Source organism: Meriones unguiculatus, chromosome 7 (assembly GCF_030254825.1).
Source record: "Meriones unguiculatus strain TT.TT164.6M chromosome 7, Bangor_MerUng_6.1, whole genome shotgun sequence".
Lineage (NCBI taxonomy): Eukaryota > Metazoa > Chordata > Mammalia > Rodentia > Muridae > Meriones > Meriones unguiculatus.
The window spans coordinates 22,260,236-22,274,609 of record NC_083355.1 but is presented as its reverse complement, the minus strand read 5'-3'; the positions used below and the strand labels follow the sequence as shown (position 1 = coordinate 22,274,609).

At 59.8% G+C, this 14,374-nt stretch overlaps 1 protein-coding gene across 5 annotated transcripts in view; it reads left to right on the top strand.

Moving 5' to 3' along the window:
- Positions 1–14,374, top strand: part of Rara (retinoic acid receptor alpha) — a 45,310-nt gene extending 30,936 nt beyond the window's left edge. For 4 of the 5 annotated variants that reach the window (XM_021653456.2, XM_021653453.2, XM_021653455.2 and 1 more), the window contains 7 exons: positions 6,044–6,192; positions 7,578–7,719; positions 9,624–9,784; positions 9,935–10,111; positions 11,253–11,457; positions 11,985–12,143; positions 12,849–14,374. In XM_021653456.2, coding sequence (XP_021509131.1) covers positions 6,044–6,192; positions 7,578–7,719; positions 9,624–9,784; positions 9,935–10,111; positions 11,253–11,457; positions 11,985–12,143; positions 12,849–13,066 — 1,211 coding nt within the window. In that variant the 3' untranslated portion in view covers positions 13,067–14,374. Of the gene's footprint in view, positions 1–377; positions 1,042–6,043; positions 6,193–7,577; positions 7,720–9,623; positions 9,785–9,934; positions 10,112–11,252; positions 11,458–11,984; positions 12,144–12,848 lie in introns of those variants that run through there. The other variant, XM_021653458.2, reaches the window with a different exon arrangement.

Sequence of the window (14,374 nt, the reverse complement as noted above, 5' to 3'; positions counted from 1 at the left end):
GGGAGGACACCGGGACCACCCCACCTCCCTGCAGCAGCATCGCCTGGCTGGGGATTGACCAAAAGGCAGCAGTGAGGTTGGGAACCGGAACTGGCATGGGGAGGATGCCCTCTACTACTAAGTCCTGCCTCCTGGTGCCTGCTCTTCATGCCCAGCCTGGCTCTGTGCTCCGTGCGTTTCCCGCCTCTGCTCCCTCTCCGAGGCTCCCCCACTCGCCGTCCACGTGCACTCTTCTGGCCCTCGCTTCCCTGTCTCGCCCGTGCAGCGGGACCCGCCGGGAAAGGGTTAAAGCCAGGGGCGGCGCCTGGCCGGGGCGGGGCGGAGGCAAAAGAGGCTGGGATCCCGGAGAGGGGGCGCGCGGGCTGGGGGGGTGGGGGGGAGCGCGCACACCGGAGACCGAGCAAGTGGCCCGCCGCCGGGCCTGGCGGAGGCGGGGCCGTATGGGGGTTCCCCCACCCGCACCCGGAATCTAAGCCACGGAGAGGCCCGGGAGCCCCGGCCAGCAGAAGGAAGTGCTCGGTGACCCCCGTCTCCGCCCTGATCCCGCCCCGGGCCGGCGGACTTGGGGAGCCTCTGGACTCTGCCTGGGACACCGGAGCCTCGAGTTCTCGGACCGCCGGGCGTTCCCTGCGAGCGAGCTCCGAGGGACCTCCTCCCAGACCGCACAACTTCCCGCTTTTCACCTGGGACCGGCGGAGCGACCTGCGGACTTAAACCCGGGCAGTTCTGGGTAGGGCGCCCCGCCGAGGGGCCGCCCGCCGGGACGAGGGGACTTGTCCCTTTGCTGCTTCGCTCGGATGGCGCCTCCGGCTGAGTGACGGGAGCCCCTTGCAGGACTTCACCCCCTGGATCTCCGACCTTCGTGGGGCAAGATGTACGAGAGTGTGGAGGTCGGGGGGCTCGCCCCCGCCCCTAACCCCTTCCTAGTGGTGGACTTTTACAACCAGAACCGGGCCTGCTTGCTTCCGGAGAAGGGGCTCCCTGCCCCGGGTCCCTACAGCACCCCGCTCCGGACTCCGCTTTGGAATGGCTCAAACCACTGTACGTACCGGCCTCCACTGTGCTACAGTAGGAGCTGGGGTGGGGGTGCCGGTGGGGGCCTCTACCGGTCACTTTCCGTCTGTCGGTTGCCCTGGCTGGGCAGTTGCCCTCCACCCAGTGACCCTGGCGCGCTAGCTCAGTAACTTTGAGCATTCCCTCTCCAGGAGACATGATATCCCAGCCCCTGGCCTTCTCCATTGACATCTTGGTTAGGATCCCGCAGCTCCACAGCCTGCTGGAGGGTGGGGTGAAGGTCCTGGCTGTGGGCTTGTCTATCCCGAAGAGGAGGGACCACCTCCCCAGCTCCCACCCCTGCCAGAGGCCTAGGGAGAGCTCTCTGCTGTGTGGCTGCCACCGGCCCCCAGCCCCCGCTCTTGGCTGTTGCGGGTGGTAGGGGACCGCTCCCTGACTTTGGTATTAATAGTGGGGTGTGGCAGAAAGGGACTTCACCAGACAGTTGCCTTCCTGGCCATCCCTTACACTTTCAGAGGCAACCTAGCCCAGCCTAGCAGACGTCCTGGAAGCCTTTATGCTTGGGAACGTGGGAGAAGCTGCCATGAAGAATCCTCCTTTAATTCTTACCAGTGTTGTTCTCTAGGGGATGTTTGGTTTTTAAGGCCTGGGGATGCGTTTCCACCACTCACCTTTTGTTATTACCCTGTCCAGGGAAATAGGGCCAGACCGTATGCTGTTAGGAAGGACAACTGATGTGAACCTTGATGTCCTGGCAGCTTAGCACCCTCTCCAGTGTGGTTCAAGCGGGTTCAGGCTCTGCTGGGAGGGAGGAGGGTTCTGTTCACACCCAGGCCCTGTGCGCATGCCCCAGTGTGCACACCTGGGCATGTTTATGCCGGGCTGTGAGGTAGTGTACATTAGATGGGTAGGAAGCTCGGGCTAGGGTATCATTGTTAGGTGGCTCAGGTTTCATTCCCCACTCTGCTGTGGGATCTCTTCTTCCCAGGGGGTTCCCCCACCTTCCCATACCTGCTGCCACCCTTCTGCGTGCTAGGGAGCAAGGGAAGATTGGGTCTCTTAAAGGCCTAGCACAGTGGTCTTCATCCTGTGGGTTGTGACCCCTGTGGGGGTGGTCACAGGGGTCCTTCATCAGCTGTCCTGCATATTGGATAATTACAGTTCATAACGGTAGCAAAAGTGCAGTTATGAAGTAGCAGCAAAAGTAATTTTATGATTGGGGGGTCACCATAACATGGTCTGTAGTAAAGGGTGGCAGCATTAGGAAGGCTGAGATCCACTGGCGCAGCATATTGGGGAAGGCTGGAGGAGAGAGGATTTGCCCACCTACAACCCTTCCTGCCTGGTAAGAGACCTGGAGCTAATGACAGCCCACCCCTGCCCTTCCAGAGACACCTCTGTCCGGCCTTTCCTTCTGTCCTGCCCCCTGACCTTTGCCTCCGAGGCAGAATCAGCTGTGAGGTTTCCGACGAGGAGGGGTGGGTGATCATTGGCTTTGGAAAAAAGGAGAGCTGAGAGGTAGCACCTTGACCCTTCCTATTACCCCAGCACTGTGGGAAGGAGCCCACCCCTGGGGAGAATAATTGGGCCGAGCCTCCGGGCTTCCCTTTCCTGCTGCCTTCTCTGTAGCGCTGGGGGAACCTGGGATCTAAGGTCCCCGGGGTCCAGCCTCTAGCTCTTCCTCTGGGACAGCTGAGCTCTTTTTGGCCCAGAGCTTGAAGGGAGGAGGCTCGTAGAGAACGGGGGGATGTGGAGCGCTGTCTGCACACACGGGGCTGCGGGATCGAGGCGGTGTCCTCAGGAGGCTGTAGAGTTGCTCTGAGGTGGTGGCGTTCCGTGTTACCTGTGTGGAGACCGTCTGGTGTCTGGAGTCCCCTCTAGTCGTCTTGGAGAAAACTACTCCCTGGCCTCCGCCAACCGAGGGAAGAGAGCAGGTTGGCTGTGGGCAGGGACCTGCTGGGTACTGCGAGGCCCTGGAGACTTTGCTTCCCTCCCACGGCCCCCATTTCAGTGCACTAGAGGACAAGGGGTACACAGGAAGTGGCTCCCCATCTGTCCCTCACCAGTCTCCGCAGCTCACGCCTCCGCCTGCTCCCAGACATCCAAGAATGTGAAGCACGTGGATGCCCGTAGTGGGGGGGGGATGGGAGAGATGCTTATCACCAGCCGACCGCTAGGTTTGCGGGCCTTGCGCTGAGCTTGCTGGTTGTGCTGCACCCAGAGCCTCCCTCACCGTCTCCCCGTGAGGAGGAAAGGCAATAGAGGAGGCTCCACGCCCCCTCCCCATCCCTCTCTAGGGGCTTTGAAGGGAGCTGCAAAGAGGGCGCCAGCTGGATTGGGAGGGGAGCCGCTGGCCAGGGGCCCAGCTGATTTCCTGCTGATCTCCTCCAGGAAACTGGCCCCTTGCTCGGGCCTGCGAAGGCTCAGGGGCGTGGGGACCCGCGCCTTGTGCGCCCGCCCAGGAGGGGAGCGGGGGAGGGGTACCCTGGCAGCGGTGGCGAGAGGGGACACCGGGCTTCCTGGGCTGCTTCCAGCCCTTGGCTGCTCACTGGAACTTTGAGCTGAGGTCTGGTCCTTCTCCAGCCCCAGCCCTTCTGCAGGAAGTGGAGAGATTTGTGGGCTGGGGCCTCTAGGGAGGGTGGCCTGTGGGGTGGGGCCAGCCCAGGGTAACCCCTCCCCCCACCTGCTTGCTCGCACTGTAACTGTTTCTAACTCAGCAGACATAAAGGAGACCCACATTTCTGGGTTGGTGCTGACACTGGCCTCCCTGGGCTGCTGGCTGGAGGCCTGGGGAGGTGGGGAGGAGGGCTGAGCCTTGGGATTGAAGTTCAGAACGCAGAGCTGGAACCCTCAGAGGTTGAGTTACCTGGGTGACAGGTGGGGAGGGTGCAGATGGGAGCTGCAGCCTCAGCCGCCAGCCAGCTGCTGGGGGTGGTTTGAAAAGCGGCTTCACCCAGCCCCGGCTAGGGTCATGTCCACCATCTTGCCAAAAACAGTTTTAGACAGCACGGCTCTTTCATCTCCATAAACGACCCTGGACTTTGCCTTCACTCCAGATTTCTCTGAGCCTTTGCCCCTCTGCTCTGTCCTTGGCCTTTTGCTCTTCGTCTGCTTATCCTCTGCCTCCCTGTGCCGAGCTTGCCTCCTTCCCTCCCTGGCTCTGCACCCCAGATCTCTTTCAATCCTCCTTTCAGTTTGGCTCAGTTTGGAGGTCGGGTCTTGGGGGGCAGGTCCCGGGCAGAGGGTGGGTTAGGAGGAGGGAAGACGAGGTCAATGCTTTCTTCCTGTGCTTAGTGGCTTGCCGACCAGGATTGGATGCCTGGCTCCCCTCCTCCCTGTCCTTGACGCCCCCCCCCCCAAGTCTGGATTGTCTATTGTTGCTGCTTTTACGTCTTGGAAAAAGTTAACACAACAAAGGGTTCCTTTGTCACTCACCCCTTTGCCTCCTGGCCTCACCCAGGCCCCCCAACCCCGCCCCCCAGCAGCTGTTCTCAGGCCTCCCCGCCTGTTTGATTTGCTTGTCAGGCCTCCTGAGAAGGAAGTGGGGTGAAAAACCAGGGCAGGGCAGTTCTGTGGAGGCATGAGCTGCAGATTGAGGCGGGTCAGTTCTCTGGACCCCTGATGGAGAGAAGTCCTTCGCGCCCTGCCCCCCCCTCGCAGGTTAGGGTAGGGGACGGGACGTGGGTTACAGCAATGCTGGATGGCCAGGCTGACGGCCAGGCCCAAGTAGGAGCCAGGAAAGCCCTGCCAAGGGCCTTGGCATAGTTCCCTGGTGTGGTTGCAGGTAATGAGGCAGAGTGGTAGTGGCCTCCAGTGTCCCCAAGTGTCCTACCTCTCTGCCTGGGCTTTGCAGCCACAGAAGTCATTCACAGCAGAACACAAGCTGTTCCGCGCCTGAGCTCAGAAACTGTGTCGATGTCTTTGCACTTAATGGGTGTCACTGGAGCTAGGTGAGACCCTGAGTGTGCAGCAGAGCACACTTGACTCTGTGGCCGAGGAGGGCAATGATGGGCCCTCTGGGGGGTCTGAGGTAGTCTCCCCTGTAGTTATCTGTCACACTGTATCCCTGGCTGCCCAGGCTCTGGGCACAGCCAACTCTCACCCAAGTAGCCATGTTCTGTCTGGGGTGATGGGCATAGAGCCAGGCACAGAGGTTTTGCTTGGTGGAGGAGGGGGGGCACTGCCCCTGCTGGCTAGGTCACCCCTCCTGGCTGCCCTCTTGGAGCTGAATAACAGGAGCGGAGGGGGTAGCAACCCGGACATAGTATTTAGGCCAGACAGACAGAGCATTGATAGAAACAGACCCCTTTTGTCACACTGTCTCCCCACAGACATGGGGCATCCGAAGTGATAGGGCTTCCAGGGGCCCAGGGGACTCTTCCCACTGTCTTCAGGAGGTCCCCCTGTCTGTCTCAGGGAGTGCCCTCCTGCTTTGCCCTAGCGAGAGAGATTCCTGTGTGCTGCCTTAGACCCCACCTTTGCCAGGGAATTGTTCGGGTGGGGGAGGGGCTGCGGCTGCTGTTGGAGCGGGTGGAGGACGGAAGGGAAGCAGAAGGGGCCAGGGAGTGGCCAGCCCTGAATATCCTGTTGACCCCAGTTTCCTCTGCTTCCAGTCTGTATCCTTCCCTCGCTCTTCATTAAGCCTTAACTCCTTCTGAACTTGGAAGAGCCCTGGCCAGGCCGCCGTTTGGTTAGGGCTTCGAAATCGAGCTCAGTGCCCCCGCCCCACCCCCAACACACCCACCCCTTCCAACTATAGCTGTGTCTCTGTGTTTGTGTGTTCACACACAAATCTGGAATTGAAGGTGGTCCTGGGGACACAGGCAGGAGTGATGGGGCCTCAGTATCAAACTGTCCAGCCTTCTTCCCCTGTCTGGCTGGGAGAGTACCTAGTTCGCAGAGACCACCTCTTCCAGGCTTTGAGCCCTGCCCTCAGTGGGTCAGGCTAGGATGATTGCAGGCAAGGTGGACAGGGTGCTGAGCAGAGCGGCCTGGGTCTCTAACAAGCCTCCTCCTCCTCCTCTCTTAGCCATCGAGACCCAGAGCAGCAGTTCGGAAGAGATAGTGCCCAGCCCTCCCTCGCCACCCCCCCTGCCCCGCATCTACAAGCCCTGCTTTGTCTGTCAAGACAAGTCCTCTGGCTACCACTATGGGGTCAGCGCCTGTGAAGGCTGCAAGGTGAGTGGAGGGAGCCACGGAGAACATGGCCCGTGGCTTGGATAAATGGGACGCCCCTGCCATTGTGCCCTTACTACTCGGTTGGCAGGGCTACTACTGAGGCTGCCTGCTTTTGCTTCTTCGGCATCTGTGGAAGAGGATGCCCACAGCGGGGCCTCCTCAGACCAGGAGTCCTCTCCTGCCATGCTCTCCTTGTCTCTATTCCTCTGGCTGGCAGGGTAAACTCTGGCCTTGCCACTGTTGCCCGGGTTGCCATGGTGAGCTGGCTGCTGCCAGGCTCTTGGCTGAGAACCCAGGAGGCCTGCCCCCGGTGGCCTTGCCTGAAGCTCTCCGTGGCATCCTTGCAGGAGACAGCTAGTAGCAGGCACCCTGCCTTGGCCTCCCTTCAGGTGTCTAGGCCGTGGGCTCCCTAGAGGCCACTGGGTTTCCTGCCATCTTAATCATGCTGGTCTCTAGGCACATGGGTGGCTGAACCTTCCTGGCTGCTCTGGCCCGGACGTCTTTTCTCTCCGATGGCAGGGCCTCTCCTCCAGTTTCTTCCTTCAGAGATAAGGGCCTAGAAGCTGTACATCCTCAGTACATGGGGCTCTTGGCCCTGGAACCTCAGCCTGGAGTAGCCAGTGAGGTCAAGGTCAAGGGTAGCATAAGACTTTGTGTGTTCTGGTCCTGTCTGGCTACCTCTTTTTGTGCTAACTTAACCTGTATTGCAGAACCCTGGACAACCTGGCTTTTCTGTGACTCTCCAGTGTGTGTATCTAGTTGACGAATGTCCTGTTGTCTTGCTCACGAGTGAGTGACTATGCCTCACAGCGTTTGTGGTGTGCACATAGTGCCTTCTCGGCTTCACCAGTGTGTGTGGTTGTGCACAAAGTCCCTTCTCAGCTTCCCCGTTTTCTTTTTCTTTTTTCCCCCCCTCCGTTCTTTTCTTTTTGGTCTTTTGAGACAGTGTCTCTCTATTCTGAAACTTTGGTTGTCCTGGAATTTGATTGACCAGGCTGAGATCTGCTTGCTTCAGCCTCCCAAATGCTGGGATTAAAGGTGTGCACCACCATACCAAGCTCCCCCCGCACCCCACCCCCGTTGTCTTTCCTTGCTGTGTCTTGAGTCCTGGGCTGTGAATTCCAGACACCTCGTCTCCCATCCCCAGCCTGTGTCTATGTCTGACTAAGCCCTGAGTCCTTCTCTCTGAAAGACTAGAGTCAGGTGCAGGGATGTGGGTTGGAGAAGACTCCCCGGGCCAGCCAGTGGGATAGAGACAGGCCTGAGCTCCTCTTTCCCCCCTGCTCTGCCTACTTGGGTAGGCCATGGCAGAAGGGCAGCAGCTTGGCTGCTCCCACTGGATATAGGGGTTATGGATAGCTGGACTGCTTCTCCCCTATACCCAGGGCTTCTTCCGGCGCAGCATCCAGAAGAACATGGTGTATACGTGTCACCGGGACAAGAACTGCATCATCAACAAGGTGACCCGGAACCGCTGCCAGTACTGCCGGCTTCAGAAATGCTTCGAAGTGGGCATGTCCAAAGAGTGTGAGTGTCCCAGGGCCGGGGGCCAAGCCCCGCCCAAGGTGGGGCCTTGCGGTGCTTCTGAAGGCTGGGGGTGGGGGTGCTGTGTGCCTGCGCGCACATGTGGGAACATGTGTTCTGTGGCGGGCAGGCAGGCTTCTGGCTCACTACAGGAACCTGTCTGTGCGTCTGGCGGGTTCTGCGTCTGTGTGTTGTTTAGTGTTTAAGCACAGAATGCACAGAACTGTCCCATAGCACGTCCAGTTGTGTGCTTGTATGCTTGTGCCTGGGTGCCTGCCCCCAGGATAGCTTTCTTCTGGGCTTTGCTTGTCTTTGGGGTGCGGCTCAGAGGCATACCCCAGTCCCTCGTATATCTTAAGGGGAGGGGCCTGAATTCCAGAGGGTGTGAAGCTGGTCTGTATAGATAGCAGAGCTGACGTAGGACCCCTGAAGCCATTGTCTGGAACCCAGTTGAAAGAGAATTGGGCTTCTCAGATCCGGGAGGAACAGGGGTTTCCAGTTTGAGCCCAGCTGAGGCCCTGACGGAGGGAGGGACAGAGGGAGGGCTGGACAGGGAGACCCTCTTGTGTTGAATCATGGGTGTTGCCGTGGTGACCAGTGATTGATGATGTCAGAGATAAATGACGCTGACAGACGCCTCCTTGTCTGCGTGGCCGTTGCCATGGAGCCCGAGCCTTGGGGGATGAGTGGGGGAGGGGGCTGCAGGACCCCCTCCAGCCCTTTGTCGGGAGGGGTGCCGGGAAAGATGGTTCTAACTAATACACCAGCAGCCCCAGCTGGGGATGGGGGGGCCCTGGGTATCCTGCCACCTCCTGTCACCAGAGTCTGGGAGCGCTGGTCCTGCTCTCAAGAAGTAGCAACTGTCCTCTTCAGGGTCTATGACAACTTGGAGACGTGCAGAACTGAAGCCTTTTGCTGAAGGGCTGTCACTTCCTTCTCTTTTGGTCCACCTTCCTTCTTTCACTCCAGAAGGACAGGATGAGGGTGGGGACCCCCTCTCCTTCCCACAACAACTCCCCCTTTCTCTCCCGCCTTCCCCTCTCCCCGGCTGCTCTGTGCCCCGGAGCTGAGCAGCTGCCATTTCAATAGAATTAAAGCTTCCGAATGATAAACGTCTTGTCACAGCTGCAATTTTCTCTTCCCAAATTATCCCCCCACTCTGCCTCTCCCTCTCCCTTCTCTCCCCTGCACTTTATTGAATTTGCAGAATCGACATGAGTGATCTCCAAATTATGCCAGCTCCCCCCACCACCACGTCCCCTCCCTGGACCCCCACCACCACCCTTCCGCCACCAAGGCCCTGTGAATGATTGTGTGTCTGGGATAATCGGCTGGTAACGATCCCATCGCTTCTTTAAAGCCGAGTGGTGTGTGCGGCTCAGCGCCCCCAGTGATTTGTCAGCTCCCCAGCTAATGGACCAAGAGGTTCTTCTGCTAGGGCCCCCCCATCCTCTGGTTGGGGAGCCCTATTCCCTGCCTGCCCAGGGAGCTGCTCTGAGCCAGCCTCAGGAATCCCCCAGGGAGACTGCTGCCAGGGGAGGAGCTGGGACACCAAGAATTCCTGGCAGGCACGGAGCAGGGACTCAGTTTGCATGACTGCCAACCTGGGCGTATGTTCTTAGAGTGTGGGCCGGGATAGATGCGTGGCCGGGGACTACATCCACACCGGCCAAGGGCGCGTGTGCGCATGTGTGGCCTCAGCTGCAGTCGTGGAGCCTGTGGATTGGGGTTTAGGATGTGAGCGGGGTAGTAGACATTGAGGGCTAGCGTAGTACACTGCTGTGTGTGTCTGTCTGTCTGTCTGTCTGTCTGGGTGGTGGTCAGAAGGGCCAGGGCCAGAGCCACAGCAGTCACTCCCTAACCGCCCCCCCCCCCGTGTGTCTCCTTCCTCCCCCCTCCCCCCACAGCGGTGCGAAACGATAGAAACAAAAAGAAGAAAGAGGCACCCAAGCCCGAGTGCTCGGACAGCTACACGCTGACTCCGGAGGTGGGGGAGCTCATCGAGAAGGTGCGCAAGGCGCATCAGGAAACCTTCCCGGCCCTCTGCCAGCTGGGCAAGTACACTACGGTATGCCAGCCAGAGGGGTACCACACGCCTGGGGCCCCTCTGCCACCCCTTCCAGGAAGCAGCGGCCGGGCAGAGGGCAGGCAGGGGCCGGGCTGACTCGGGGGCCCCGGCCGAGGCCCTCACTCTGCCCGCCTGCCCCCCCCCCCCCAGAACAACAGCTCGGAACAACGCGTCTCCCTGGACATCGACCTCTGGGACAAGTTCAGCGAACTCTCCACCAAGTGCATCATCAAGACCGTGGAGTTCGCCAAGCAGCTGCCCGGCTTCACCACCCTCACCATTGCCGACCAGATCACCCTCCTCAAGGCTGCCTGCCTAGATATCCTGGTGAGGGCCCTGCCCCGACCCTGCCCTTCGGCCGTGCCCCTGCCCCTGCAGGATGTTCTCAGCCAAACAGCCGCTTTCCCGAGCCCTTCCCAGACTCCAGATGCCCGCTGCTCCCTCAGGCCACTTCTTCCTCTCCCGGGCGCACCTGTCCACTCGGCCACTTGGCATTCAGGCGTGCCCCGGTTCATCTGATCCCCCATGCAGACTCGCACCCTACGTGTCCCTTTATAGAAAGACTTATTAGGCCCCTCCGAGCCGCCGCTCGTCGGGAGCTCAGAGGAACCACCACCCTCCCTCCCCCAGTGGGAGAGGCCAGGGAGGACTAAATGGGTGTTGCAAGTGGACAGTGCTGGCTGTAGGCAGGGTGACGGCTGCCCTGAGGGCCCCTGCTGAAGAAGCGCCTCTAATAGTTGGTAGAGGGGCATCATGGGAAGGTGGCCATTTTCCTGGGAGCAGGAAGTGAGAAGGCCTGCTGCTGGGACACGGTGATGGCGTCAGAGTGAGGTAGCGCTTGGTGGTGTGAGCGGGACACTGGAAGTCATGAGACTGCCCAAGTGAAGGCTAAGAGGAGGCCTGCCTGTAACCCCTCACAAGGATCCATCGTTCATTCATCCTTCAGAGGCGCACCCGGGTGGAAAGCTGGGGACACAGAGAGGCTGCTGGGAACGGGACAGTATCATGTGCCTGTCCCCTAGTGCACAGACGTGGGAGGCAGCGTTGGGAGCAAACTGTCGAGGCTGAATGGGACGGTCCTGGGAACAGATCTGGCTTGTTCCTTGCTGGCTGGAAACTCCTTTCCCTCCTGATTTCTCCTGAAGGAGGCAACATGGCCTAGATCTGCTGCCCATTGCAAGAGCGATGGACACGTGCATCTGTTCAAATTTAATTACAATTAGACCCGGTTCCGTCCCTCGGTTGCATTAGCCACATCTCGAGTGCTCAGTGGCCACATGGGGCTGGTGGCTAGTGCGTGGAGGGCTGCAGACAGAACCTTTCCATCATTGGAGAAAATTCTGTCAGACAGCCATGCTCTGGCTGCTTGCCAGGGAGGCCTCCGGGGCTGCTGGAGCTGGTGTGCCAGGGGCCGGTGCAGGAGGCGGGGGCGCTGTAGTCTCTGACCCTGTCTGTGCCCTGCACCCAGATTCTGCGGATCTGCACGCGGTACACGCCTGAGCAAGACACAATGACCTTCTCAGATGGACTGACCCTGAACCGGACGCAGATGCACAACGCTGGCTTTGGCCCCCTCACCGACCTGGTCTTTGCCTTCGCCAACCAGCTGCTGCCCCTGGAGATGGACGATGCCGAGACTGGGCTACTCAGTGCCATCTGCCTCATCTGTGGAGGTGGGTGAGGTGCAGGGTGGCTCTCGGGGGGTGCCGAGGCCCGAAGGGGCAGGCCTGGGCTCTGGGCACACGAGGCAAAGGTCTCGGGCAACAAACACTCTTCTGCAGGGTCAAGAATAAGACCCGGTTAATAAGAGTTGTTATCCCATTGTTCTACTTTTGCTGTGTCACACCGCCGAGGTCATGGCGTAGTAATGATGGCTGGGAGTGGAGACCTGCTGGGAATTCCCTGCTTTGGATGAGGAGAACTGCCAGGGTTTCCCTTCTCCCAGCACAGCTTCTGTGGAGAGCCTCAAGCAGCCCGCACCCCACTTCTTTTTAGCGTTTAAAGCCCACCAGCCCAGAAACCCTCCCTGGCCTACCCTGCGGCCAGGTGTGTGGGAGCAGGCTTCTGCCCTCTGTGGCTTGGGCAGACCCGCCCCCAAGTGGCCGTGTCCGGGAATGCAGCCGTATTCTTGGTTGGGTGGAGTTGGGTGGGAGCGGGGAGGGGCAGGGGCTCCCCCGCTCAGGGCCAGTTTTGCGCTCAGACCGACAGGACCTGGAGCAGCCGGACAAGGTGGACATGCTGCAGGAGCCGCTGCTGGAGGCCCTGAAAGTCTACGTCCGGAAACGAAGGCCCAGCCGCCCGCACATGTTCCCCAAGATGCTGATGAAGATCACGGACCTCCGGAGCATCAGCGCCAAGGGTCAGTCTCCACAGCGTATGGGTCGAGACCCCTCAGAGGTCACACGGCTGTTTCACAGGGTCGCCTGGCAGATACCCACATACGATTCACAGCACTAGCAAAATCACAGCTGTGGAGTAGCAAACAAGGAAATACCTTTATGATTGGGGGTCGCCACAGCATGAGGAAGGTTGAGAACCACAGGCCCGGAGGGAGGCCCTCCCGGGACTGTCTTGGGACCTGCCACCTGCAGGCAAGCTGGCACCTATGTCTTGGTGTCTACTGTGGTGTCTTCCTCATCTGGACCTGCCTTGTCTCCTGTCTGCGTCTAGGCTATGGCTCTGGGGCTGTCACTTTTCCCCGGCAGTTCAAGACAAGCCTCTGTAAAAGGCCATGTGGGTGTAGTCTGTGAACAGGCCACTTGCCAGCTCTGAACCTCAGTTTCCCGTGAGGAGGAAGGGCATGGTGACAGTGTTTGGAAGTGTCTGCCAGATAGAATCCATGAGATGAGGCAGGGGGACAACCCAGGGCCAAACCTAGACAAGTAGAAGCCTGAACTCAATGCTTTACCCAGTCTCCGCATTGCAAGCCTGTGTGTCAGGTGACTGAGCCCCCAAGGGCAGACGCACGGAAGATGCCCATGTGGGTGGCGCTGGTCCCCTCACCCCACGATCCTCCCTTGTGGGCTGGGTCTCTGACCTCTGACTGCCCCCTTGGTCCCCACAGGAGCTGAGCGAGTGATCACACTGAAGATGGAGATCCCCGGCTCCATGCCACCACTTATCCAGGAAATGCTGGAGAACTCTGAGGGCTTGGACACTCTGAGCGGACAGTCGGGGGGTGGAACACGAGACGGGGGTGGCCTGGCCCCCCCGCCGGGTAGCTGTAGCCCCAGCCTCAGCCCCAGCTCCCACAGAAGCAGCCCAGCCACCCAGTCCCCATGACCGCCTCGCCATAAGGACGGCCCTCACCCCTGCCCTGGCTTTCTCTGCCTTCCTGACTGGCCATGCGACCCATCAGCCCAGCCCCCGCCTCGTCCTCCCAGATAGAACTGGGGACCTTCTGGGGGGAGGGGCGGAAGGGAGGAGGCAGTGACTCTGTGGACAGAGGCCTGGACCCGAGACGGACTGCCCTCTTCCAGCAGCCTCGGCTGGCATCAGGGGCCAGGTGCTGAGCCATGTGAGGACCTGGGCCTGAGCCCCACCTTGCCACGTCTTCATCACCAGCAAATGCCGGGGACCTGGCTCCCTTGTCCTCCGAACTCAAGCCATCGCTCCCCAGTTGGGGAACCTCCCCCCTGCTTCGGATGGTGACAGAGGGGTGTCCAGGGTGGGGGAGACCCCTGTACATATCCCGCGTACCAACCCCCCCAACCCCATATTAATTCCCGCTGGTTTTGTTTTTATTTTAATTTTTTTTGTTTTGATTTTTTTTTAATAAGAATTTTCATTTTAAGCACATTTATACTGAAGGAATTTGTGCTGTGTATTGGGGGAGCTGGATCTAGAGCTGAAGGGGGTGGAGCCCTAGGGTTGGGCAGGGCTCAGAAGGGCTCCCCTCTCCCTTGATGACCCAGTGGATGCCCCTAAGCCCCCACCCCCACCCCCGTCTCTCCTCCTCAGTTTTCTCTAATACTGTGAAATGCTAACTTTCCACCACCTTTCCCCATCCTGTGCAAGAAGCAGCTTCCCCGTCTCCCCGTCTGCCCACAATGGGTGTGGGTATCTTGGGCAGCTACCCCTGGGAGGGAGGGGGTCCTGGCTTTTGGCTTGTCCCTCTGCCCACCAAGAAGCAGGGAAGGGTGAAGCTAGGGCCCCTGGGACAGGTAGGTAGGGTGTTACTCCTCACTGCCCACCAGAGCTCACTTATCCGAGGCCCAGCCCCAATGTGAAGGGGCCGGCTAAGGGGTCCAAGCTACCCCCACCCCCAGCACCAGCCACCAGCACCCCATGGGGCCCTCCAACACACACACATACACAGGAACACACACACACACTTGGCCCAAGTTCCTCCAATTCCCTGGCCTACCCACAACCCCTCTCTGCCACCCTCACGTGTGACCCCCTTCCTTGCCCCGCAGGACGGGACTCCAGGGGGTCTCCTCCCTCCCCCTACACCCCTGGGCTTGGGGGAGCAGGTACTACCCTGCCCTTCTGCCTGGGGGGTCTCACCCCGGAGCCCACTGGTGCACCTGTTACTGCTGGGTTTCCACTGAGATCTACTGGAGAAAGAATAAAGTTCTATTTATTCTA